At 41.9% G+C, this 27,802-nt stretch overlaps 1 protein-coding gene across 5 annotated transcripts in view; it reads left to right on the top strand.

Annotated features, from left to right (window-relative positions):
• The first annotated feature begins 11,910 nt into the window (after window positions 1–11,910).
• The window catches only part of LOC146667003 (rab3 GTPase-activating protein catalytic subunit-like), a 28,061-nt gene continuing 12,169 nt past the window's right edge, over window positions 11,911–27,802 (top strand). For all 5 annotated transcript variants that reach the window (XR_014912841.1, XR_014912840.1, XR_014912842.1 and 2 more), the window contains exons 1-3: window positions 11,911–12,025; window positions 24,357–24,522; window positions 25,513–25,612. Coding sequence is in view for 2 of the 5 variants with exons in the window: in XM_085415159.1 (XP_085271285.1) it covers window positions 24,367–24,522; window positions 25,513–25,612 (256 nt within the window). In the remaining 3 variants the exon portion in view is untranslated. The remainder of the gene's footprint in view (window positions 12,026–24,356; window positions 24,523–25,512; window positions 25,613–27,802) is intronic.

The raw sequence follows: 27,802 nt of genomic DNA, 5'->3' as shown, positions 1-27,802 counted from the left end.
GGTCTTGTTTTGGTCCGTTTGTCTCTTCTGTTGTTGTTCGGTTTGGTTTTGCTTTCCCCCTCACGGTGATTAAATTGAATTTGTTGTATATGTTGTATAAATAAGAAAACTAATAAAACATAAATAAAATAAAAAAAAGTGTGTGTTTCTGTCGTCATTATTTTACGCGTCGGGAGTGAGAACGGGTTGATTTCACTCACATGTGCTGTACCAGTGTACCTGCACATGTGATGTGACAATAAGTGATTTGATTTGAGAGTTCAAACTCACTGCTGTAATAACTTATAATGATTAATATAATAACTAGAATATTGGCCACATATATTTACACTGACTTTAGTCTCATGAACAACATTAGCTAATTGTTCAGGGCCCTAGAGTGCGACCAATATGGTCTTGTGATAATAACAGAAACAGATGCATCTATGTCATTATCTTTGAGCTTTTAAACTTAGCATAATTATAAAAACATGAGTATAAAAGGTGTTAAAACTCTGATGCCATCTTGGAATACTGCACTTTGTTCATGTCATTACTCATTACAACATTTCTCTCTTTCTAATCATACATCTAGATGTTATGTCAACACACATTTAATCTACATTATAAGAGTGCCTTTGTGATAAATGTGTCTTTCATTCTTGAATTAACTGGTTAAATATTTAATCTAACTAAACCATAAAGATGGAGTCAGAAGACAACAGTCACCTGAAGGGGCTGAAAATTGTAAAGACCCTACAGAACAATCAGTAAATGTGAGTAAATCTGTGATTCTGCCAGTAACACACTGGGTTCAGTTTGGAGGTTGAACTCTCACTCACCAGGATTGACAGCTGTCTGTGCCACAGTTAAACTCATGCAGTGCTAATTTAAAAACTCTCAAATGTTTTGGACAATTTATATTTTTCTATCACAAAAAATACACGTCTTCATTGAAATAAACACACAGAGCAATTAATATATATTTTTAAATATAATTTTTCTTTATTTTAATTAGCAAGTGAGGGCAAAATAAAACTTAACATAAATGAGAGCAGAGTATAGTTATTATGTTATAAGCAGCCAATCAAGGTGGACAGGTAAGCTGCACCGAAGATGGGGCCCATTATGGCAAGACCTAGACCTAGACCTAGACCTAGACCTAGACCTAGGTTGCCAAGGGCACTCTGTGGTGCTTTCTCACGCCTCCTTTCCTTTCTGAACTCCCATTCAAGGTTGTCCATCCTAGCACTAATCCTTCTATTTTCCTCTATGAGGAACTCTAAACGCTGAGCTATTCTCTCCATTGGCTCACTTTGGAGCTGCTGCAGGGACAAGGTCCAAAACAGCGATACCTGCTCCACGTCACGGGTTCTATTTATGGACTCACCTGGCAACTTTAGTGATGTCACTGCTTATGTTGTCACTGTTGGTGTGACCTCATGACTCATTCATGCTATCTGAATTGTGGTGTAATTATGAGGTCACAGGGGGACGTGAATTTATTCATAAAGTTGATAGAGAGTTTGGGTCATAACTCAAAGATGCAATGATGCAGTCAAATAATTTGGAATTAAATATCTCTGAATCTGGTGTCCTTAGGGACTAGTAAAGCGCTATACAAATACAGGCCATTTACCATCTGTAAATTACAACATTTAAAGGGTTCTGACATCACAGTCATCTTTGTGACATCACATCCAGGCTCTCTGTTGTGATGTCAAATATCAATGCCAGATTCGCTTCTCTGTTGACATCACAACAGAGAGGTCGAGTCTGGCATTGATATTTGACATCACAGCAGAGAGATGAATCTGGCATTGATATTTGACATCACAGCAGAGAGATGAATCTGGCATTGATATTTGACATCACAGCAGAGAGATGAATCTGGCATTGATATTTGACATCACAGCAGAGATATGAATCTGGCATTGATATTTGACATCACAGCAGAGATGAATCTGGTGTCCTTAGGGACTAGTAAAGCGCTATACAAATACAGGCCATTTACCATCTGTAAATTACAACATTTAAAGGGTTCTGACATCACAGTCATCTTTGTGACATCACATCCAGTCTCTCTGTTGTGATGTCAAATATCAATGCCAGATTCGCTTCTCTGTTGACATCACAGCAGAGAGATGAATCTGGCATTGATATTTGACATCACAGCAGAGAGATGAATCTGGCATTGATATTTGACATCACAGCAGAGATATGAATCTGGCATTGATATTTGACATCACAGCAGAGATGAATCTGGTGTCCTTAGGGACTAGTAAAGCGCTATACAAATACAGGCCATTTACCATCTGTAAATTACAACATTTAAAGGGTTCTGACATCACAGTCATCTTTGTGACATCACATCCAGTCTCTCTGTTGTGATGTCAAATATCAATGCCAGATTCGCTTCTCTGTTGACATCACAGCAGAGAGATGAATCTGGCATTGATATTTGACATCACAGCAGAGATGAATCTGGTGTCCTTAGGGACTAGTAAAGCGCTATACAAATACAGGCCATTTACCGTCTGTAAATTACAACATTTAAAGGGTTCTGACATCACAGTCATCTTTGTGACATCACATCCAGTCTCTCTGTTGTGATGTCAAATATCAATGCCAGATTCGCTTCTCTGTTGACATCACAGCAGAGAGATGAATCTGGCATTGATATTTGACATCACAGCAGAGAGATGAATCTGGCATTGATATTTGACATCACAGCAGAGAGTTGAATCTGGCATTGATATTTGACATCACAGCAGAGAGATGAATCTGGCATTGATATTTGACATCACAGCAGAGATGAATCTGGTGTCCTTAGGGACTAGTAAAGCGCTATACAAATACAGGCCATTTACCATCTGTATCAATGCCAGATTCATCTCTCTGCTGTGATGTCAAATATCAATGCCAGATTCATCTCTCTGCTGTGATGTCAACAGAGAAGCGAATCTGGCATTGATATTTGACATCACAACAGAGAGACTGGATGTGATGTCACAAAGATGACTGTGATGTCAGAACCCTTTAAATGTTGTAATTTACAGATGGTAAATGGCCTGTATTTGTATAGCGCTTTACTAGTCCCTAAGGACACCAGATTCATCTCTGCTGTGATGTCAAATATCAATGCCAGATTCATATCTCTGCTGTGATGTCAAATATCAATGCCAGATTCATCTCTCTGCTGTGATGTCAAATATCAATGCCAGATTCATCTCTCTGCTGTGATGTCAACAGAGAAGCGAATCTGGCATTGATATTTGACATCACAACAGAGAGACTGGATGTGATGTCACAAAGATGACTGTGATGTCAGAACCCTTTAAATGTTGTAATTTACAGATGGTAAATGGCCTGTATTTGTATAGCGCTTTACTAGTCCCTAAGGACACCAGATTCATCTCTGCTGTGATGTCAAATATCAATGCCAGATTCATCTCTCTGCTGTGATGTCAAATATCAATGCCAGATTCATCTCTCTGCTGTGATGTCAAATATCAATGCCAGATTCATCTCTCTGCTGTGATGTCAAATATCAATGCCAGATTCATCTCTCTGCTGTGATGTCAAATATCAATGCCAGACTCGACCTCTCTGCTGTGATGTCAACAGAGAAGCGAATCTGGCATTGATATTTGACATCACAACAGAGAGACTGGATGTGATGTCACAAAGATGACTGTGATGTCAGAACCCTCTAAATGTTGTAATTTACAGATGGTAAATGGCCTGTATTTGTATAGCGCTTTACTAGTCCCTAAGGACACCAGATTCAGAGATATTTAATTCCAAATTATTTGACTGCATCATTGCATCTTTGAGTTATGACCCAAACTCTCTATCAACTTTATGAATAAATTCACGTCCCCCTGTGACCTCATAATTACACCACAGTTCAGATAGCATGAATGAGTCATGAGGTCACACCAACAGTGACAACATCAGCAGTGACATCACTAAAGTTGCCACATGAGTCCATAAATAGAGACATTGCCCCGCAGCAGCTCCAAAGTGAGCCAATGGAGAGAATAGCTGAGCGTCTTGACGTCCTCATAGAGCAAAATAGAATGCTCATTGCCAAGATGGACAACCTTGAAAGGAATTTGAATGATGTCCATAAGGTGAGGCATGAGGAAGGAGCACAGACCTCCGTTGCCAACGTTGTGCGCATCCTAGGCCTAGGCCTAGGCCTTGCCACAACGGGCACCATCCTCGGTGCAGTCCTCGGCAAGATGGCTCACCAACCTTAGGGCAAGTCAATAAACTAATAAATGCATCAAAAAATTGTGATATTGTAATTCATTTGTATTTGTAATAAGGTTTTTGAAGAAAGGAAGGAGAGGCACACCTGGACAGGTGTGCCTCTCCTTCCTTTCTTCTTACAGGCACACCTGGACAGGTGTGCCTGTAAGATGTGTTGAATTATAATATCATTTTATGGAGTCGAGAACAACTACCGGTAAGTGGCTTCACCACTTCACCGTCTGAAACGGTGCTTTGTGCTTTTTTGGACACAGTTAAATTGAGTTAGGGACTTTAGGGATTAGACCGTTAACATGACCGTTAACATGTGCAACTTAGAAGTAGTCAGAGGTAACTGGATGTTCAATGGGATTAAATGCAAGGTTGATTGGATTATATCTGAAGATCATATGCTATTCGTGATAACTCTGCTAGACTCCAAATTGCGGCTCGTCCATGCGGGAGTATCCCAAAATTAAATGAAACCACTTAACACTATTTCCCTAAAATGGACTGACATGGGACACATTAAAGTTGGATCGGAACCAGCTAATCAGTCTGAAGGTAAGTGTTTTTTTCACTTATTCGAGAGAAGTCCGAAATGCGTTCTTAGTACTGTTTGTTTTGACTTTTAAGCTACCCTACCAGGATATTTTCATTCAAAGACAAAATGTCAATATCTATGAATGTGGAGACTCAAAAGACTGGTTAGGTAATAGTTGCCGATGGATTTATGAGACTTGATAGAAACTTGGACGTTTGCAACAGGTGAATCGGTGAACTACCGAGGTTGCGCCCAAATGCTTAAAGCTGTTAGCTGGTCAGTGTTTTCAGGTGTGCTTGTACTACCTGTACGGTGCGGAGTGCTGACTAAGTCATGTTAAACCCATTAAAGCGTCGAGCTCAAATATCTTTTCATTTTTGTGCACTGTTCTCTTGTTGGCACACATTTTCTGTTTATTGAAGCCTTTTGTGAATAATTTTGATCATGTAAAAACTGGGAATTGGTCCCTATTGACAATACTCTTATTTTTTGCATTGCATATGTCCTTTAGCAAAGGTAATTGGTCACTGAACTTTTTGCAACTGTGTATTTCTAAATTTTGTGGCTTCAGTGCACACAAATTTATATTGTTCAGCTTGCATGTTAAAAGCCTGCCAAGCACCCCAAGGCTGATTATGCTTGGTAAGAAGTCATTTATGAAATAGAGCTGATTAGACCATATTAAAATTTCTGTTTGGCACAGGAGCTTTTCGTGGACACAGGTATCCAGTCTCTGTTTTGTTAGCTCAAATTTCTGTAATTTCCTTTATAAACCAAGGTTGTTGGACATGTGTCTCAGTGAATCCAGCAAAGTAACAATATCAAATTTCACATTACATATTACTGATCAACATAGTAGTCTAGCTACACCAACAGCAGGAATACTGAAGTCAATACTGTAAAGTTTAACAGCAGCACAAACTATAAACTCCAAAATAACCATACAGTTGATTCACCTCCGGTACTTTAACTGGGCTGACTCTTTGTTAGGTGTGTTTAATGGGCAGAATAATTCCCAATTATGTACAATTATAATATGTTAAAATGGACTTGTGTACATGAGGCCATTAATAATTAACTGTACGTAGCTATTTGCTTTATGACTATCTAGACAGTGTGAAGAAGTGAAGTATTGAAATTATTTTATGTTGCATAATGACAACATGTTGCCCCTATACATTTAAGGACAAAGTTCAATGACCGCCACCTGCTGGATGGTGAGTGCAGAGGGGCGTGTAATTGTTGAGCTGGACAAAGAGAACACCTGTGCTGATGCAATGTCAGTCTTCTTTGGTTCATTCTATGTATTGAACCTGGAATACCAGGAGTCAGCGGGTGCAAGGTTTTTTGTAAGGATAAACCCTGAAGAGGGAACAAAATGTACCTCCAAGGTTGGGACAAGCAGGAAGACTGGGACCACTGTGAAGCGAAAGGTTGTTCACATTAACCCTCATGTCACAACTTTCCTCCAGTGGCTTACTGAATTTGAGTGGAGAACTTCAAATTAGGGAAATTAGTAAATTTCTTGTATAATTTAAGTGACCAATGTGTTGTTACCCATGTCTCCACAGATGATCCATGGCCCATGCTTTCTGGACATTTACACAAGACGAGCAACAATGAAGACAAGCTCTCTCGCCATCTTGCAAGACGCTGTCTCTGTCCAATAGGTTTTTTTGAGTGCAACAGTTTTGATTTTTTTTCCTTCTTTTACCCATCCATCCATCCATCCATTCGCTTCCGCTTATCCTTTTTCAGGGTCGCGGGGGGCGCTGGAGCCTATCCCAGCTGTCATAGGGCGAAAGGCGGGGTACACCCTGGACAGGTCGCCAGTCTGTCGCAGGGCCAACACATAGGGACAGACAACCATTCACACTCACATTCACTCGCACATTCACACCTAGTGGCAATTTGGATTATCCAATTAACCTATCCCCACAAGCTGCATGTCTTTGGACGGTGGGAGGAAGCCGGAGTACCCGGAGAGAACCCACGCAAACACGGGGAGAACATGCAAACTCCACACAGAAAGACCTGATGGTGGAATTGAACTCAGGACCTTCTTGCTGTGCAGCACCAGTGCTAACCTTCTTTTACCCGTTTGTTAAAAATTATTTCAGCTACTTACACTTTAATTGTCACATGTATTGGCTCACCCTACAAATCAATGAACTCAGTCCACAAAGCAAGATCAGGGTTCAGTGCAGGTCAGTCAAGTTCCTTCACACCACACACGCTCATCCATGTCCTTGTGGACCCTGTTTTGTGCAATGATTTGGTCGTGTGAGCCAGTATTTTGGACAAAGTGTATATAAAGGCAGACGTGTGGGGCTTGATATTATATCCATTACAATTCAGTTTATTTGTATGGTGCCAACAAAATGAATGCCAAGGCACTTCACATTGTAGGTTTGAGACCCTACAAAATATAAGTAAGGAAACCCAACACTTGAGCATGTGTTGTCTGCCATGATATGGATATGACATAATATCGTTATTGTTTGTACAACCATCTGAGAAAATAATGGATTACATGGTTTAGTAAAAACAAGTGCTTCCTCAATGAAAATATGTTTTCAGTTCTTTTCAGTTTTTGATTTTGGAAATGTGTATTTCAGCAGGGAAGAATCAGAATTGAAATAAAGTGGTGCAAAGCACATGAATTATATTTTGTGTGTGTGTGTGTGTGTGTCTATCCATCCATCCAATTTTTTTGGAACCCTCCAGTCTCTTACAGTATGTTACTGTTAACTGAAATTACGGTAAATTACGACCTGTTAAAAGAGTAAATGACCGCCTGTTGGGACACGGTATCCTCTAGCAGAGATGAATATTTTTGGTACTGATGATGCGTGATAACGGTAAGTTACTGGTTAATATATTGCAGTTTATTACCTTGCAGCGGGCTTACAGTGACATACCGTGAATAAGCGGTAGTATACCAATTTCTTAATCACAGTATGATGTTACTTTGTTGACGTAATTTACGACATAACGACATAACGGTATCTCACTGACATAACTGTCGCCAGTGAGATACCGTAAAAAAGGCTACGGTGCGTTACCATAATTTGTCCAAGAGTATTATACCACACCAGCAAAAAACGGTATCATCCTGCAGAAAGGTAAGCTAGCGTAACACGGCGTCACGGTATGACGCTGGCAGCAGTGACGCCAGTATGTTACCGTAAAGTGGCGATGAAAAGTCTAACGGTGCAGATACACGGAGTAATCAGAAAAGTTTAGCATGAATCTGGACATTAGATTTAAGATTTAAGCTTATCAGATATCACTTGTTAGAAGCTCCTTACCGTTTGAAGAAATCTCTTCTCAATCTGCTGTCCTCTTCTGCTTGCATCTTTTTTTTTTCATCTAACACTGACGTTATTCCATGTTAATTATTTTTTCTCCGTGAAAAACACAGCAACTCATCTTATCCCGGGGTGCCAGGAAGTCGAGCTGCGGATCTCAGCAGAAAACTTTTCAAACTGATTGCAGGTTGATCCAGGTATACATTTGAAACAGGTTCTCCTCTGTGACGTGACAGTCGGAACGCATCTGCGTAACCATGGTTACAGGGGGACGCTTTGGAGCTCTGCTGCTCAGCAGCAAAATATTTCAGATCAATATGTAAATACTCCAACTCTAAAACCAAGTAAAATAAATATGCTGCATATGTGTATAGTGCGTTCATGTGTGTGTGTGCGCTGCGTGGTAACGTAGGCGCGTGCATGTGTGCCCCGGTCACAGCTCCTTTCAGCATGGCCGGAGGTAAGTCACTGCCACGTTGCTCTCAGCTAATTAAAGTTTGTTCAGATCCCAAGCTGCAATGTGAATACAGCCAAACCGCCGCGTTTTTGTTTGTCATTAAGAGACTCATTCGGGATAAGTTTTGTGGAGGGCGGAGTTCACTAATATACACTTATAATGAGTTTTAGCCGAGAACGCAGCTAAAATGCTAGCATGCTAAGTTAGCCTGATTGCTAGCGGCTACTCGCGGCAGTCTTTTTTTAACAGCATGCACTCTTTTTTCCTTCGTCAGGAGAGGTGTACTGGCAGTCGCGTGACACACACAGATCAGACACATATTTCTGTGTTGCAGATATGGAGATGTTCTTATGTTTTGGAGATGCAGTCTTTCAGTCATTGTTTTTATAAGTACAGTGTTGTACTGCCTGTTAGATGGCGGTTATTAATATAATTGTACTGAAGTATAATGTTTGAACTATAAGTACCAGAATATTGGGTCCTGGTTATTGAATTGTATTTATCTGACTGTTTATTTGTTTTTGAATTATTTTGTTTATTGTTCTTATAAGTTGTTTTTGATGTTTTTTCAGTGACATATTATTTATTTTGTGCTTTTTGTTTTTGAGAGCTTAAGTTAATGTTTTAAAACAATTTGTTGTATTTGATTCATTATATTATTGTAGTGTTAATGAAGCTGCAGACACAGCTGCTTTCAGCATGGCCGGAGGAGAGGTGTACTGGCAGTCGCGTGACACACACAGATCAGACACATGTTTCTGTGTTGCAGATGTGCAGTAAAGAGCCAAAGACCCAGTACTGTCTCCTGCCTCTTACTTTCACGCCAGAACACAACGCAAGAACAACAGGCGTAACACATGAACGGGTTACACATACTGAGGTGAGTTGTTGAGGATATGTCGAGCTGTCGATAAGCACGGCTGTTTTTGTGCTCTTATATACTGTTAGCCTGTTTTGCTGGCGTTAGTGAAGCTGTTTTCAACTGGATGTAACATTGTTGAACTCTGATGATTAATGAATAAACTCTCGATGTGACGACGTGAGCATGTAATTGTAACCCTGTGTTCATTTAAGATAAGATAGAACTTTATTAATCCCTCGGGTGGGTTCCTCTGGGAAATTCGATTTCCAAAAAAGCACAGCACCGACAGAAGTTACAGAGTTATACACACACACATATATATAAATACAGAGGCAATATAAATAAAATATACGAAGGGGATAAATAGAATAAATAGGAATAAAAATAAAAATACAAGTGAATTGCACATTTCAAGTATTGAGTCTATTTAGTCGTTTGATACCGTTTAATATCCAGTACATCTATTGGGTGTTTTATAACATGCCCTGGAATCATTTTAAGTTTTACAATGCCGGTGATTTACGACTCTTTCGCGACAGTCAACTGTGGCGTAAACTCTGGCGGGTCTCAGAGCTAGCTTATGTGAGCCAGCAGTGACATCTATACATGCAGTAGCCTTAAAATACTGATTATTTATTCTCCTGCTAGGTAAGAATTTGTGTTTTATACGTTTATTGTCACATTGTGCGCCATGTTATTGTTTCGGTGAAATGAATTTCTACAATGGCGGACTTAGACAAAATAGTGTTACTGTTAATTTGACTCTCTGCAGTGTTTAAATGCTTACATATACACACACAGTTACTGTCCCTCCACACGTAGGACTCAGTTCTGCTTCTATGCCCCATCTTTGTTTACTCTTTCCCACCCAACAAGTGCATAAATAAGATGTTAAAAACGTCATCATCATATCAAACATGATCGATTTGGGGGGAGTTTGTTTGGCACATGCTGACTGCATCTAATTATAATCAGAAGAGGAGGCGAGAGCAGAGAACGAGAGTGCAGCAGTTTGGTGAAAGGAACAGGTGAAGAAGAGGTGAGCATCCAAGAGACGAGCAAGAGGACGGTTTCAAAGCAGACATTATGGCACAATAAAAGCTGTAAGAGCAGAGATTCATTCATATCTTTACTATTTTTCTTTAGCTTTTACTCCCGCTGCTTACAATAAATCCGAGATAAAGAACAAACAAGAACAACTCACATGGCATTGATTGTTTAGTTCAGTGTCACTCTGTGATTGTTTGACATTTCATATAAATGTGACTCTAAAATATAGCCAATAATAAAAAGCTGCTGTTACTGAGTGAAACTTGAAGGATTATGATAAACTTCAGTTCTTACTGAATCTGTAACATTGCTTTTTTTAAAATTGTTAAATGACTTTTGTGTCACTGTGCACAGTGAAAAGCTCACCTGATGTAGTGGTGAGGCCATGTTCACCACTAGATGGAGACAACCTGGCACAGGTATTTTCTATACACTAAATTTCACACTGAAAAGCCTTGGTGGGAATTTTTGTTTCATAGAAAGTAAAGGAAAACATGTCTTGAGGTCTTTTTCCAGTGTTTTCAAAATTGTGTTTTTCACATACACATCAAAACTTCACACAGACAAACACACACACAAAACAACAAAATATGTCAAATTACATATTTTGTTGACTATTTTGTTGACTATGCACCCCTACCCATAATAAATGGGTAGGGGTGCATAGTCAGTAAAAGTCACCAAGGCTCTGCAGAGCTCCAAACCTGCTCTGCCACAGACAGAAGCATCAAAAATGTGCGCTGGGAGCTTCATGGCATGGATTTCTACAGCCAAGCAAATCTATATGTGTGTGGCCAAGAACCTTAGTCCATGTAGGGCATCTTAGCACAGTTTACTTGTGTCAGCTAGTGGGAGGGCAGAGAGGGCAGCCTTTACATTGTTTTATTGTAGAGTGACAGGAACTGCCTATGAGCTTCTAATCAAGCAGAAGTGTTGACGGAAAATCTATCAAAGGAAATACATTGATGAAAATCAAAGAAGAGAAATATTTATGTGATGTTCCATTTTCCTGAGAGCTGATTGGCTGTGATGACTCCTTCAAGTACTACATGCTACTTTGTCCTGCTAGTTAAGCCTGCTGTCTGTTCTCAGGCCTCCTCCTGTTTCACTGCCATATATCCACCACCAGAGGGCTCCACTGACCTGCCTGCTGACATCAGAGCACACCCCTGTGTCATGTGACCTGGCAGGAGTAGCAAAGCTGGACTCAGACCTGGCCAGGCAAGTTCAAAGGCAGCTGTGGTAGAGAGAGTATATGGGCTCAAATTGTGGTCATAAATATTTTGTACTTGTAAATCAGGATTTGTGTGTGTATGGGATCAGAACGATGCCACCTTGAAATGAAACCGAAAAAAATATTGAAACTGAAAAAAATATTGAAACAGAAATAAATGTACAGCGCGGCTGCAGTCACGGACAAACTTGCATGTGTCTGTTCGGGAATGGCAGATGCTGAGAGGTCCAGCGTTTACATTACCGGCTATTTCAAAGTGACAGCCTGAGGTGTTCTTCAGTAAATTGGACTACCAGACAGGAGGACCTGAGGCCCCACCGTATTATTTTCGGTAAGTTAAATGTGTGTGTAAGCTAATCCGTAACTTAGGTCCTTAGGTGAGCACTCGGCTGTCGGGGAAACTTGTTTTGTAAAGTTCGTTTAGCTAACCCGTGCAGGTGAATGAATTTACCCTGACTAAAGAAATCAAGAGAAACGCACCGGGCTGCTCAGTGACTAACCACGGTTACTGTACTTTCTTTATGAGTATTATACTGTAAGAGCAACAGGCTGGACTCTGCTTCTGCTCCTGTGCAGAGCTGATTATTAAATATGTGCAAACAGCAGCATGTTTTCTGTCGCTTTCCACATGTGGAACGACATTAACGCCAACTTTTAAAAACCTGGCACTTCAGTAACCCCTCATTAGTCAATAGCTACGGATTAAATAGCAAAGCCCGATACTTATGTACTGAAACCAACTACTTCCGCTTGGCAGCTTAAGTTAAAATGTTAATTTTTTCCTCTGATTATTTTTTTAGCACTGACTCTGTATATTTTTTGTTTGTTGCAAATATTCAGGTTAAAAAACTGTCCGAATTATATTTAATGAGGTATGTTCACAAAGTCACATGTGCAGTACTCTGTATAGCTTGCATCCTTTAGGACAAATAATTTGAAGCATTAATATTTCTTGTTCAATACTGAGCTGATAACACCTCCGTATTGTCATGGCCCTGGGTCATGTGACCCAGTATTCTGAGTTTCTTGGTGTTTTGTTATTCTTTTTAGTCTAGTTTCATTTCGGTTTATCTAGTTCAGGGGTGCCCAATCCCGGTCCTCGAGAGCTACCGTCCTGCAGCTTTTAGATGCATCCCTACTCCAACACAGCTGAATCAAATGGTTTGATTACCTCTTCAGCATGCCATCGTGTTTGGCAAAGGCCTGATAACAAGCCATTCATTTGATTCAGCTGTGTTGGAGTAGGGATGCATCTAAAAGCTGCAGGACGGTAGCTCTCGAGGACCGGGATTGGGCACCCCTGATCTAGTTACATTCTGCCATGTTTCATGTCCAAGTTTTCTTTGTTTGTCAAGTTCATGTCACGTCTAATCTCCATGTTTTCTGTTTTACTTTGAAAGTCTGTATTCAATGTCAGTGTATTCAGTTTCATTTCTCCTGTCCTGTCGTTAGGTTCATGTGTGTCAGCTGTGCTCCCATGTGTGGCCACTTCCCCTGATCATCCCTCATGTGTATTTAGTCTCTGTGTTTCATACAGTCTGTGTCGCGTCGTCTGTGTACTTCCCCCCGGTCAAGTTAAGTGTTTTTCAGGATTCTGTGCAGTTCATGTTTGCCATTTGGTTTATGTTGTTTTTCATGCAGCCGCACGATGAGGTTCCGTGCAGGTCATGTTCATGTCTCTTTCGTCACGCCACTTGGTTCACAGTTTCCATGCATCTGCACAGCATTCTGTTCACAGTGATCATAGTTATGCCTTTCAGTCAGGTTAGTGTTTTTCCAGTTTAGGTTTTTGGTTAGTTGCAGTCTCAGTCCCTGTTATGTTTTGTCTACTCCCTTCTGCATCAGCCCAAATAAAGGCTCGCTTTCAGTTTAAGTTTTCCTTAAAGTGTCCTTAAGTGTCCTTCCCAGCGCTCATGAGACTGCTTTGCTGCACTGTGGTATGAGGTGCTAACCTGTTGACAGTGTTAATTTTAAAATGTATTCCACCAAAGATAATAGAAGTAACATATTCTGAATACTTTACAACTACATGAATATCCTATTGCTGTGTGATTTATTACTATTACCGAAGGTTACTCTCCATACCAACACCAACTAGATGTTTAAATCTTAATATAAATGAGTAACAGTAGGTGCACATTAGGTAAGGCTGCACTTTTTGCAGTGATCTCGTAAATAAAACAGGTCCGCGGCTCCGAACCGTAGTAAAGGGACCTCTGGCTAATACGTTGGGGTCTTTTTTTTTTTTTTTTTCCTGGATCACCTGTTGAGAAAGAAAAAAGAAAACAAGCAGAAGAAGACTAGAGCAATAAAATAAACAACACCATGATGATCTATGGGAATATAACAGTAAATACTAAATGTTAAACATTATTGTGCAGCACGTAAGATCGACAGCGCACAGTGTGCTTTAAGGTAGGAGCCAAAAAGGAGCAGAGCAGCGGCGTTAAGGACGTCCTCGCCGTACCTGGGTCCATCAGGTCCTCCAGACGCGTGAGCAGTTTGGTGAGTTTCACCATTTGCTCCAGGAGCTGCGCCTGGATGACGGCAGATTCCAGCAATACCACCGTCTTTCACTCGCCCAGTTTGAGGACCTGCTGTCCCGCGTTGGTCCCAGCATTGCCCGCCTTGACACCAACTACAGACGCTCAATCCCACCTGCAGAGCGCCTGTCCATCTCCCTGAGGTTAGTAAAAGTGTTTAATACGGTAGTCCTTTATTGATACCTGTGCTAACATGGATGTGCTATGCTATCAATGAATGCTGTCGGTGTTTACTGATAGCAAGCTGTGGTACGGAGACGACTGTTTATAATATTTCTAGTGATACTCGGGTCTCATCAAGTCCCGATTTACAGTGGGGCAAAAAAGTATTTAGTCAGCCACCGATTGTGCAAGTTCCCCCACTTAAAATGATGACAGAGGTCAGTAATTTGCACCAGAGGTACACTTCAACTGTGAGAGACAGAATGTGAAAAAAAAAATCCATGAATTCACATGGTAGGATTTGTAAAGAATTTATTCGTAAATCAGGGTGGAAAATAAGTATTTGGTCACCTCAAACAAGGAAAATCTCTGGCTCTCACAGACCTGTAACGTCTTCTGTAAGACGCTTTTCTGTCCCCCACTCGTTACCTGTATGAATGGCACCTGTTTGAACTCATCATCTGTATAAAAGACACCTGTCCACAGCCTCAAACAGTCAGACTCCAAACTCCGCCATGGCCAAGACCAAAGAGCTTTCGAAGGACACCAGGAAAAGTATTGTAGACCTGCACCAGACTGGGAAGAGTGAATCTACAATAGGCAAGCAGCTTGGTGTGAAGAAATCAACTGTGGGAGCAATCATCAGAAAATGGAAGACATACAAGACCACTGATAATCTCCCTCGATCTGGGGCTCCACGCAAGATCTCATCCCGTGGGGTCAAAATGATCATGAGAACGGTGAGCAAAGATCCCAGAAGCACACGGGGGGACCTGGTGAATGACCTGCAGAGAGCTGGGACCAAAGTAACAAAGGTCACCATCAGTAACACACTACAACGGCAGGGAATCAAATCCCGCAGTGCCAGACGTGTTCCGCTGCTGAAGCCAGTGCATGTCCAGGCCCGTCTGAAGTTTGCCAGAGAGCACATGGATGATACAGCAGAGGATTGGGAGAATGTCATGTGGTCAGATGAAACCAAAGTAGAACTTTTTGGTATAAACTCAACTCGTCGTGTTTGGAGGACGAAGAATACTGAGTTGCATCCCAAGAACACCATACCTACTGTGAAGCATGGGGGTGGAAACATCATGCTATGGGGCTGTTTTTCTGCCAAGGGGACAGGACAGGATCCGTGTTAAGGACAGAATGAATGGGGCCATGTATCGTGAGATTTTGAGCCAAAACCTCCTTCCATCAGTGAGAACTTTGAAGATGAAACGAGGCTGGGTCTTCCAACATGACAATGATCCAAAACACACCGCCCGGGCAACAAAGGAGTGGCTCCGTAAGAAGCATTTGAAAGTCCTGGAGTGGCCTAGCCAGTCTCCAGACCTCAACCCCATAGAAAATCTGTGGCGGGAGTTGAAAGTCCGTGTTGCTCGGCGACAGCCCCAAAACATCACTGCTCTCGAGAAGATCTGCATGGAGGAATGGGCCAAAATACCAGCTACTGTGTGTGCAAACCTGGTAAAGACCTATAGTAAACGTTTGACCTCTGTTATTGCCAACAAAGGTTATGTTACAAAGTATTGAGTTGTATTTTAGTTATCGACCAAATACTTATTTTCCACCCTAATTTACGAATAAATTCTTTACAAATCCTACCATGTGGATTCATGGATTTTTTTTTCACATTCTGTCTCTCACAGTTGAAGTGTACCTCTGGTGCAAATTACTGACCTCTGTCATCATTTTAGGTGGGGGAACTTGCACAATCGTTGGCTGACTAAATACTTTTTTGCCCCACTGTAATTCGATTTATGCCGTTATCAGTGTTTGAATGATAGCATGGCTGTGGTGTCATATCAATGTATGCTCTCGCTGTTTGCTGATATCAAACTGTGGTATGAGGACCACTGTGGGTTAATCTTTGTAGTGATACTCACTCCTTTCTTTTTATTTAGACCTGGTTTAATTCTGGGATAGTTGAATATTTGTATATAATCCCAGCAGACTGTTTTAGATTATATCTAATATATATCATGTAATTATCCTTGTAATTACAAAAGGTTTTATGTAAGATTTATGTTTTGTAATTTAAATCTGACATCACAAAAGTATTTTGGAATTTGAATAATGTATTTTGTAACTGCAGCATTTTGTCCAGGTTCCTTGCCACCGAGGACTCCTTCAGGACCATCGCATTCAGTTTTCGAGTTGGCGTGTCCTTGGTGAGCCAGATCACCCCCCAGGTAGCGACGTCCATCTGGGACTGTCTAGTGGACGACTTCATGGCTGTGCCTTCAACTGAAGACTGGCGGTGCATTGCAGAGGGATTCCAGGAGCGCTGGAACTTCCCTCTCTCCCTCACAGTAGAGGTTGTATCTGCGCTCCATGGAGCTCCGTCCTGAAATTGCGGAGAAGTGTGTGAAGGCAACGTGTGTTCTCCACAATTTTCTGTGCTGTTTGGACAAGAGAGGGGCACCTGCTGTGAGGGGTGTGGCACCTGCTGTGAGGGGTGTGGCACCTGCTGTGAGGGGTGTGGCACCTACTGTGGTGGAGCCGTTGCAAGGCCTGGGTCGTGTAGCAGCAAACAACTCCTCCAGAGAGGCTGTCCTGGTGGGGGAGAAGTTCATGGCCCACTTCTCGGCGGAGGGAGCCGTGTCTTGGCAACCAAAGGAGTAGCCTGTTTGAAGTCTGAGTGACTTCCCCACAACGGCTCTTTTGAGAGCCACCCACAAACCTCTAAAGAGTGTTCCTGTCTTTTTTAATTTTTCTTAATAAATGGAGCTCTACTCCAAAATAAACTAACCTCTCTTTACTCTCTTAAAGACATATTTACATATAATTGTTACACAAAGTTTTGGCTGTCTCACCTTGTTTTGGTACAATCTGCCAGGTGTAACAATTTTTAATCATGTTTTTGCTGGAGAAGTGCAAGGTTTTAGTCAACACCATCAGACACAAAGAAATGTAAAAATATATATTTTAAATTAAGTTGTTTCAGCTATTTTGACTATTACCAGCTTCTCTGTTCTACTGTTTATGCACATATGTTTTCAAAGTAATTATACCACATTTAAAAGTAAGATTGTTTTGGCTTTTTATTATTAGAGTTAGGCAGCACGGTGGTTAGCACTGTTGCCGCACAGCAAGAAGGTCCTGAGTTCAATTCCAACATCAGGCTGGGGTCTTTCTGTGTGGAGTTTGCATGTTCTCCCCGTGTTTGCATGGGTTCCCTCCGGGTACTCCGGCTTCCTCCCACCGTCCAAAGACATGAAGCTTGTGGGGATAGGTTAATTGGATAATCCAAATTGCCACTAGGTGTGAATGTGCGAGTGAATGTGAGTGTGAATGGTTGTCTGTCCCTGTATGTTGGCCCTGCGACAGACTGGCGACCTGTCCAGGGTGTACCCCGCCTTTCGCCCTATGACAGCTGGGATAGGCTCCAGCGCCCCCCGCGACCCTGAAAAGGATAAGCGGAAGCGAATGGATGGATGGATGCATGGATTATTAGAGTTACAGTCATACATATTTTCAGAAGCTTGTATTTAATCTCCATAAGAAACGATCATATTTAGCAGCGTGAAAATTACATATTTATTTAGAAAATTACGTATTTTTATTGGAAGATCATGAGGGAGGAAAATATATGGTTCTTCAAAACAGAAAAATAAACAAAAAATCCATATTATGGAGTTGACAAGTGGTGACACATGAGTAGAAAACAGGATATTATTTCTTTCAAAATGACCATTAAACCTTAACAACCTTTGTAATATCACAAGACACATCATAACAATTCTGTTTTTGCACATGTCAAGTTCTACATCTTAATAGTTCACCAGCAAGTAGCTGCCTACTGCTCCTTGATTCCTAAAGTACTCTGTGGTTGTGTGTTTAGACGCTGCTGGACTTTCTCTCCTTTTGACTCTCTGTGCTTGTTTCCAAAACCTTCTCTTCTGCCTTTTTTTTCTCTTCCTTTCAGATCACTGATGTTCTTTATTTTTCCCTCTTTCACTCTATTTCTCCATCTTTCCCTTTATGAGAAACTCAGGCTGGCTGTTAATTTTTTCTCTACTTATTTTTTGATCATCCCTGTTCCTTCTCTTTTGTTCCTCTACTGACAGCTTCCTCTTTGCTATTCTAGCCTGAAATGTACCATTTTGTAATTGCTATAATTTTTCTGAAGCATATGCATTTACACATATTAAGGATGAATATTCACAACACAAATATGTATTAAGCAACAGAAATGCTATCCGGTCTTTAAGTCTGATGTCATTAGCCGTTTCCAGGTCCAAACTCCGCTGCAGATCCCAAAGTCAAAGGAACTCTGCGGCATCACTGAGAGTTACAAACTGTCTAAATTCTTTCATCTTTAATAAAATGATCAGTGTGGCTGTTTTACCAGGTGTAACATCCAGGCATCCATGAAAACAGAATATATGAAATTTAACAGAGTTAGAAGTTAGCTCGCCGGTTTCCACCTTAACACCAGCTCTGCTATCACTTCCAACATAAATGAAGACAAAACTAAACAGCACTGGCGTTTGTAGGGTTACTGATGTTGGACTAGCTGGTATATAATGATGTGCTACGTGATTGCTAGCAACACAGCTATGTTAGCGTAACATAAACACAGTGAAACTTTTTTCCACTTGATAAAAGTTAACGTGAGGGTTCCCGATGGTTAGGCTGACAGTGATCACTGACTGTTTTTAGGGGCTTGTTCAGATTAAATAGAACAAGATAAAAAAGAATAAAAACATGTTAAAACACAACAGCCTTAATAAACACAGAGTAGTTTGGACCCGAAAGCAGGGTTCATACATCATCACTTAAAAGACCAGCTCTCGGGGCAGAGATAGCTCAGTAGATAGTGTTTGCCCCATGATCGTTGGGCAGGGCTCTAGACTAACTTTTTGCCATGGGCGTACGCGTACCGGCACAAAAGTTAGGCGCACACAAGTTTTATAATAATTTATATAATATAATGTGTTTTTCTGGATACACTGTGCTTTTTCAGCATTCAAAGATTGATGACACCGTGTCAGAGCACTGGCTATGAATTTCAGAAGGATCAGGCCTTAACTTAACAGAAAAGTTAGCAATAGTTCTTTTCCTATTACAGCTACATCCACTTCTGTCGTGCCCAGGCTGCTCACTAGGGCTGGGTATCATCACTGATTTCTATAATCCATTCGATTCCGGTTTTCAAAGTCCCGATTCGATTCAACTTAGCCTCAGACAGTCAGAAATATTATAATTCTGATCATTTATCAGTACTGACTTCATCAGAATTGTGAACATCACAGCAGATTCCTTTGTGTGAAAGTAACTGAGAATAAAACACAGAAAAACATGAAGGAGATTTTCCTGGTCTGGCTTTTTATAGCAGATAACCTTAAAAATATTCTACAATGTTCTGCATATAAAGTTTAAATTTCTTCAGTATTGAACAACAGAAAAAATAGGCTTTCTTGAAGAAAAAGACAGTAGCCGACAGCACTGTAAACAACGGTAGACTGGTGGGTAATAAGCGAATAAATAATACAGAAAACAGAGATTGGAGACGGGAAACTGTTCTTGAAGTACAGAGAGAGATAGAGAGAGAGCTAGCTGTGCATGGATGTGATTTTAATAGTCGTGGAAGCAAAACAGCAAAATTCAGTTCGGTGAATTTTGGTTGGAGAGAGACAAAACCTGCAGCTCAGAATCAGCGCAAAAAGACGTAAACACATCGCGGACCGGACGCATCAGATTCGCTAAGCTCCGACAGCGTGTCCATCTACGGGCCGTCGGGTGAGAAAGCCGAGAAAGACAAAGTTAATTCTGATGGGTCGGGTCCGCTCTGTGTTTACGTCTTTGTGTGGAGTCCGTGTACCTGCTCTGATTTGCTGTTTGGTTGTTGTTGAACTGGTTTTGTGAGCTTTAATCTGAGAATCTGGCGTTTCTGGCAAAACACAGTTATATTTAAAAGTCGATTCAGGATTTAATGAATTGATATCGCTTTATTCAAGCTACTCACCTCCCACTTCCACCTGCACTTTCAACTGGACCACGGCCAATCAGAGAGGTCCCGCCCCTTACTATCTCTGATTGGTTTAGTCCACGATAGGGACAAAATGTGTGTCTGTTGTTGACCACAGGGAAGGTTGCAGATTTTTTTTTATTTTTTTTGCTACCCGAACAGTTGGTCGCACAGGTGCAACCAAATATTTTTTTTTAGTCGCACCACTGAAAAATTTGGTCGCACTCTAGAGCCCTGTTGGGGGTTCAAATCCACCAAACAGCGGCTATCCTGAGATACCCTTGAGCAAGGTACCGTCTCTACACACTGCTCCCCGGGTCATGGATTGGTAGCTGCCCACTGCTTCACTGAGTAAATGGGTTAAATGCAGAGGACTAAGCATTTTCCTACAGGATTAATAAAGTATACATTAACTATGAGATTCAAGATCAGGCAAATTCCATAATATTCGACACATCTGTAAAGCAGAAATATCAGTAAAATGCACAGGAAGTAATATGACTGAAATAGTAATAAAAATAACTTAATATAATTAGTGAATAGGACACTTTTGTGACATTTGCCAAAATCATTAGAAAAAGGGTCAACACCGTCAGGCAAAAATCCTGATGGTGCTGACAAAATACCCTACTTTCTCTCATAGCACGTTTTTCTGACAGACGCCATCTTGTTGTTCATCAGTTGCTTATGGCCTCTACTGTGGTGTTGATGCACTATGGTTGTGACACAGAGTTTTATCAGAAAGGTATGCAATAAATGAAATAAAAATTAAAAAAACTCACCAGAGCAGTGACCTCATGGCATGTGTATCAAACAGGAAGTGGTAAAGGGGTCCTCACAGTGTAAGTTACCCACAATAATTCCTTATTTTTTTGTACTTTTTAAAAAATCTGATGGTGTTGACAGAAACTTTGGACATGTTTTGTCCCTTATCTCAAGAATCACTGATATATTCTCAAAATCTTTCATAAACTGCCTGCTTTTCAGGAATGAGGTGGTAATTCGATTTTGGAGCAGTTCTTGAGCCATAACCAATGATGAGCAGCTTTCCTCACTGTCACTGGTACGGTGCTGCACTGATGCCTTCCTGAGAGCCAATGCAAGCACAAAGAGTTAAGTCAGCAGTTTTTTGATGAGCTTTCAATATTTCCTTTAACTAACGGGGAGTGAGGTCCTTTTATCTCAGGCATGTCAGGAATACTGAAACCTGGGCTGACTGACCTGACCACAGCCTCTATGACTTCAGCATCACTGTGTCCTTTACACAAGAGGCTGACTGGCCCACAGATCTTGACACCTCTCCTTACTGTCACTTCTTGAAGCCTGTTTGCTGCTGTAGGAAACACGTTTTATGGAGCTGTCAGCTGACTCGGCGATGTTCTGTTCACTCTTTGACACACCCTGCTAATTGCTTATATTAACATCTCTTGGCTGGTCTGAGAATGGGTTGGCGTTCCCCGGACAAGCTGGAGGAGGCTTCTCTGCTTGGGCTGCTGCTGTGTTACTGCTGCATTTCTGCTCATCAGACTTACCTAATGAGATGGCTGGAACTGTTTCTTTTTGGCGAGGTGTCTGATGTCAGCTGGCAGTGATGATGATGATGCCACTCGAAGCTGCTTTTTCAAGTTTGATTCAGTTAGTCTTGAGTGGAAGCGCCTCTTTGCAAGAGTCAGTTTTGAAAAGACCTGTTCAAAGTGGTACGTTGTCCCAAACAGAGATGCAAATTTCAGGGCATGTCTCGCCAGGATGGGAAAAGCCTCAGCATGAACGTACAGTTTGTGAAAGTCCAGCAGAGAGAGGCTGTTATACTTAGCTTTGAGCTCGTAGTTGTTTTGCAGCCCAATTATTTCCACTTGGAAAGTGTCTGGCACAGATGGTTGCACATTAAACGGCGTAGCAAACATCTCCAGTTCCTTTTGGATATTCTTCACATCTTGAAACCTGTCATCAAATGCCTGAATGAGTTTTGCACAACGACTGTTGTTGTGATTTGGCGCTACACAAATAAAATTGAATTGAATTTAGAATTGTCCCTATTGCCAGTCTTGGCAGCCGGGGGTCAGTCCGCCAGGGCCTCCGCTCCTGGCCGCCACCCGGCACACAATGCACCCAGCTCGCACTGGAACGTTTCGCAGCCGAGTGTGAAGCAGCGGGAATGAGGATCAGCACCTCCAAATCTGAGGCCATGGTTCTCAGCCGGAAAAGGGTGGAGTGCCCACTCCGGGTCGGGGATGAGTTCCTGCCCCAAGTGGAGGAGTTCAAGTATCTCGGGGTCTTGTTCGCGAGTGATGGGAGAAGGGAGCCGGAGATCGACAGACGGATTGGGGCTGCAGCTGCAGTAATGCGGACGCTGCACCGGTCCGTCGTGGTGAAGAGGGAGCTGAGTGTAAAAGCGAAGCTCTCCATTTACCGGTCGATCTACGTCCCTACCCTCACCTATGGCCACGAGCTGTGGGTAGTGACCGAAAGAACGAGATCGCGGATAGAAGCGGCAGAAATGAGCTTCCACCGAAGGGTGGCTGGCCTCTCCCTTAGAGATTGGAGCCTCCTGGGCGCCTCCTGGGTGAGGTGTTCCAGGCATGTCCCACCGGGAGGAGGCCCCGGGGCAGACCCAGGACACGCTGGAGAGATTATATCTCTCGGCTGGCCTGGGAACGCCTTGGTATTCCCCCGGATAAGCTGGAGGAGGTGGCTGGGGAGAGGGAGGTCTGGGCCTCTTTGCTTAGGCTGCTGCCCCCGCGACCCGGCCTCGGATAAAGCGGATGAAGATGGATGGATGAATTTAGAATTTGTTTGTTTTATTTTATTGTGAAAGAACTATAGAGGAAGCGACCACCTTTTCGCACATGCGTAGAAAAACATCCTAATTTCCTGAACCGATCAGGCAGCCAAAGGCAACAACATGGCTGCTGATAGCGATGTGAGTTTGTTTTGTAACATGTCAGTGGTCGTGTCCAAATTCATGGGCTGCATCCTCCTGAGGACCCGGCCTTCGCGGTCTATGTGGGCCGGGTCCTGAGAAGGTCGGGTAGGCCGGAAGTAAACGGCTGTTAAATTGGACGGTCTCGCCTTCGGATTAGCGTCACTGCTGTCTCGGTGGAGTTTAATAAACTCGGCCGTCTGCTCCTTGCTGTCTAAAATATAACAGGACACTGGAGTAAACTCTCGACCATCTCACACTTCTGTTTAATCAGTTTTCTGTTTGACGTTTATTCAGCTGTGTGAAAACCAAGGAGGAACCCACCTGGGGGATTAATAAAGTTTTATTTTATCTAATCTAATAACTTTAATCTCAGCCAAACCGATTTACTCACGAACAAATAAAACACTGAAAAAAGTCCAACAATAACATTTTTAGGTTGTCTAAGTGACTTATATATCACGTTTAACCTGAGTAGCGAAAGTCTGCGGTGATCTGAATATGATGTGCCGGGAGTTGTGCCGTTCTCTGCGGCTTCAGTGACCCTCGAGCTCCCGGCTAGCTATCGAGCTGGTGGGTAGCAGACGTGTAGGGACCTTGCTCAGGGGTACCTCAGCTTAGCTTTTCACTTGATTCAAACCCCCAACCTTCTGATCCCGGGGCAGCCACTCTACCTACTGACCTATCCCTCACACACGTTTACATCGTTGAACAAGTCTGTGCCACAGAGCACGCTGCATCGCTGCATCGCTGCATCGCTGCATCGCAGCAAAGAATGGGTTTGGAGGATTTTTTTAGAAGTGATGAATTGCTGCAGCCCCAGATTACGCCAATGAACACAACATATTAAAACCAGTCTGTGTAGCACTCAGTGGTCCGTGCAGTGACAGTGCTGACATACATGCCAGTACAATGCAGTTCTGCAGCTTGTTGCTCTGTGTTTCAGTCGGACTGTTTAGTTTAGCTGGATTGTTGCTGGTTGAGAGAAACTGAAGCTGGATGTCGGGCGTGTACCAGAGATCCTGCTAGTAATGCCTTCTGCTGTTTATCTTGTGTTCAGTCAGGTGCCGATGTTTGTGCAGATCCAGCAGAAGTGGAGGCGGATGTATGCCGGAGAGTGCAAAGGACCAGGCGTGCGCACCGACTTTGAGATCGTTCACCTGCGTCGAGCGCCCGTGCAGTACAACCACCTGTCCGGCCTGCTCGACATCTTCAAATCTAAGATAGTAAGTGCTCTGGAACAAACATCTTTATATGGATCATATTTCAAGGTTGTTTGTTTGTTTTTAATAAAGAAAAATTAAAATTGTGCAGCCACAGAGCATCATGTACCCATGTTCTACAAGTATCACCTCAGCATCCTGTTCCAGACGATTTTAGGACGATGTGAATCCTGTTAAATGCAACTAATAATCATAAAAGCATCCACGAAGTGCATGTAAATGTATTTTCTAAAACATTTATTCATCTGGTTTTTCCTGCTCATGTACAGTCTCTCCTCCTCCTCCTCCTCCTGCTGTGCTCTGACAGTCACACAAAAACTGTATTCAACTTGAAAATAACACAAACATCTTATCTTATAATAAGAATATATTCTTGTAATAGTTCGTCAAAGAGCAGGTTGATAACAGTACAGCACACTGCTTAGTTATGTGAACATTGGGAAAACAGAAGAGGAAGAAGAAGACGTCTAATTCTGTGTAAATTCGGTTTCTGGATTTTTGTGGAGTTAATTTGTGAATAAAATAAAGACTGTTAGGAAGTGGATGTCGGTTTAATGATCAGTTTGTTTGAACTTTGTTTATTCCTATTCCTGGAAACACAATGGATTCCCAGACATCACGTTGTTTAACCCTTTCATGCACAGTGGTCTGCAGCTATTCAAAGGCTGTTTTCTTGTATTTGTGTTGGTGTTGATGGTAAACTTGCACAGAAACACTACACACTGATGTCTCCATACCCTTCATAAGTCAAAACCGATGTTGTCCACCTAAGTGGACATTTAAAAAATGAAGTTCAAAAATCTTATATTCATTCCTAAAGAAGAATAAAAATCCTGATTGATGTTGTCATCATCCACACATGAGGGTTAAATGTGTTCAGTATGTTCCCAGAAACAGCCGACAATGACGAGGTGTAATCCACGCCTGTACAGAGAGATTAATGCTGCAGCTTGTTACCATAAACATGAGCTGATGTCTTCCTGTTGTCATCAGGGTTGTTCCCTGTTCCCTCTGCCTCCAGTCAACATCGCCATTCGCTTCACCTACGTGCTCCAAGACTGGCAGCAGTATTCATGGCCACAGCAGCCTCCAGGTAGGCAGTACATGTCATGTCATTAATACACAAATAGAAAAATGTAATATTATTATTAAGAAATTATTAAATTTTTTTTAAATACATGTCAGCAAGTGGCTGACATCCAGAAACCCTGCCAGTGGCTTTTAGGAGTCGTGTGTGTGATGCAGGTCATGTTGTTGTTTCCTGTGGAACGATTGTACCTGCTGGTTCCAGGTCGTTCTTCTGATAAGTCTTTTCACTCGTCTGTCTGAAATCGTGTGGGGAGCGCTTGGTCGTGGCTGGTTTATCGTAAATAAATAAAAACCCTGCAGGGGCAACGCCAGGTTTATGGCCCCAACAGTGCTCACTGGAACCTTCAGTAACTTAGAAGTTCTTCTGTAGCCGATGCCATCAGTCTTAAGTGTGCAAAGGTCTTGAGAGAGCTTGTTGGTTTTACCCATCATGAGACGCTTCTTGTGTGAAACCTGGCTAATGAGGCCATAGTTGGGACTGAACCGGCTGATATTAATTTGCACTAAGTGGCAGGATTGCTCTGTAATTACTCATAAATGTGTCTTTTTGCACCTTTCTTTCTGTCCAATACATTTCCCCCGTGTCATTCTTCATTGTTAGACGTCATGTATGGACATCTATGGTGGCGCTGGGTGATATGAGGAAAATGTAATATCACAATATTTTTTTGCTATATCACAAAACACGAAATAAATCACGATATGTTTAAGTTATTTTCAACCATATAGGATCTAAATTTGCACTTATTCAAACCGACCATTCAGGATGGTTTTCTATTGTCAACATAAAAATGATCTGAATGAACTGAAATGTTTTCTTTTAACCATCAGCTGCACACAGAGGATTTTCACAGATTACAGTATAATCACAGTAAGTCTCTTTCTGTGGTCAACACTAGACTTTAACATCAAAAGATCACAGCAACAAAAAACGACGTCAAGAAAAAAATCATGAGTCAAAATAAAACGACTGAAATGAAAAAGCTGCTCTGTTGTTCCTATAAAAATGGCAAAATAAAAAAAATGGATGACATCAAATTACAGAAACAAGTCGAGACAGTGACTATAAAACAGTTTATTTAATGTTTGCTTGGTGTGCAGGGAGACGTTGACATGCAGGGTTTAAAACATCATTTCTTTTGCAGCGAGATTCATTCTCTCACCGTCTGAAACTCCTGATGTCGCCATATTTTTACCTGTTCAGTTCAGTTCAGTTTTATTTATACAGCACCAAATCACAACAACAGTCGCCTCAAGGTGCTTTATATTGCACAGTAGATCGTACAATAATAGATACAGAGAAAAACCCAACAATCATATGACCCCCTATGAGCAAGCACTTTGGGGACAGTGGGAAGGAAAAACTCCCTTTAAACAGGAAGAAACCTCCAGCAGAACCAGGCTCAGGGAGGGGCGGAGCCATCTGCTGTGATTGGTTGGGGTGAGAGAAGGAAGACAGGATAAAGACATGCTGTGGAAGAGAGACAGAGATTAATAACAGATGTGATTCAATGCAGAGAGGTCTGTTAACACATAGTGAGTGAAGAAGAAACACTCAATGCATCATGGGAATCCCCCGGCAGCCTGCGTCTATTGCAGCATAACTAAGGGAGGATTCAGGGTCACCTGGTCCAGCCCTAACTATATGCTTTAGCAAATAGGAAAGTTTGAAGCCTAATCTTGAAAGTAGAGATAGTGTCTGTCTCCTGAATCCAAACTGGAAGCTGGTTCCACAGAAGAGGGGCCTGAAAACTGAAGGCTCTGCCTCCCATTCTACTTTTAAATACTCTAGGAACAACAAGTAGGCCTGCAGTGTGAGAGCGAAGTGCTCTAATAGGGTGATATGGTACTACAAGGTCATTAAGATAAGCACAGAGGAAACTATTTCTAAGCTAAAATTCATGCATCAAATGATACGCAGCAGATAAGACGGATGTAATCAAGCTACCGATAGAAAGAACATAGTAAAGGACAAATAAAGTGTCTTTTTTTCCTCATTGTTCTATGTGTGGGCCTCCTACTTCCTCCCACAGTCCAAAGACATGCAGTTAGTGGGGACAGGTTCATTGGGGCCCTAAATTTCCCACGGTGTGAATGTCTGTCTCTGTGTTTGCCCTGCGGCAGACTGGCGACCTGTCCAGGGTGTGCCCCGCCTCTCATGACAGCCCCAAGCACTTTACATGTGATGTAAAGT

This window comes from Rhamphochromis longiceps, linkage group LG7, assembly GCF_057381845.1.
Source record: "Rhamphochromis longiceps isolate RC_006_pf linkage group LG7, R_longiceps_female_GT1.1, whole genome shotgun sequence".
Lineage (NCBI taxonomy): Eukaryota > Metazoa > Chordata > Actinopteri > Cichliformes > Cichlidae > Rhamphochromis > Rhamphochromis longiceps.
The sequence above is the reverse complement of the archived record's forward strand: the minus strand, read 5'-3'. Positions and strand labels throughout refer to the sequence as shown.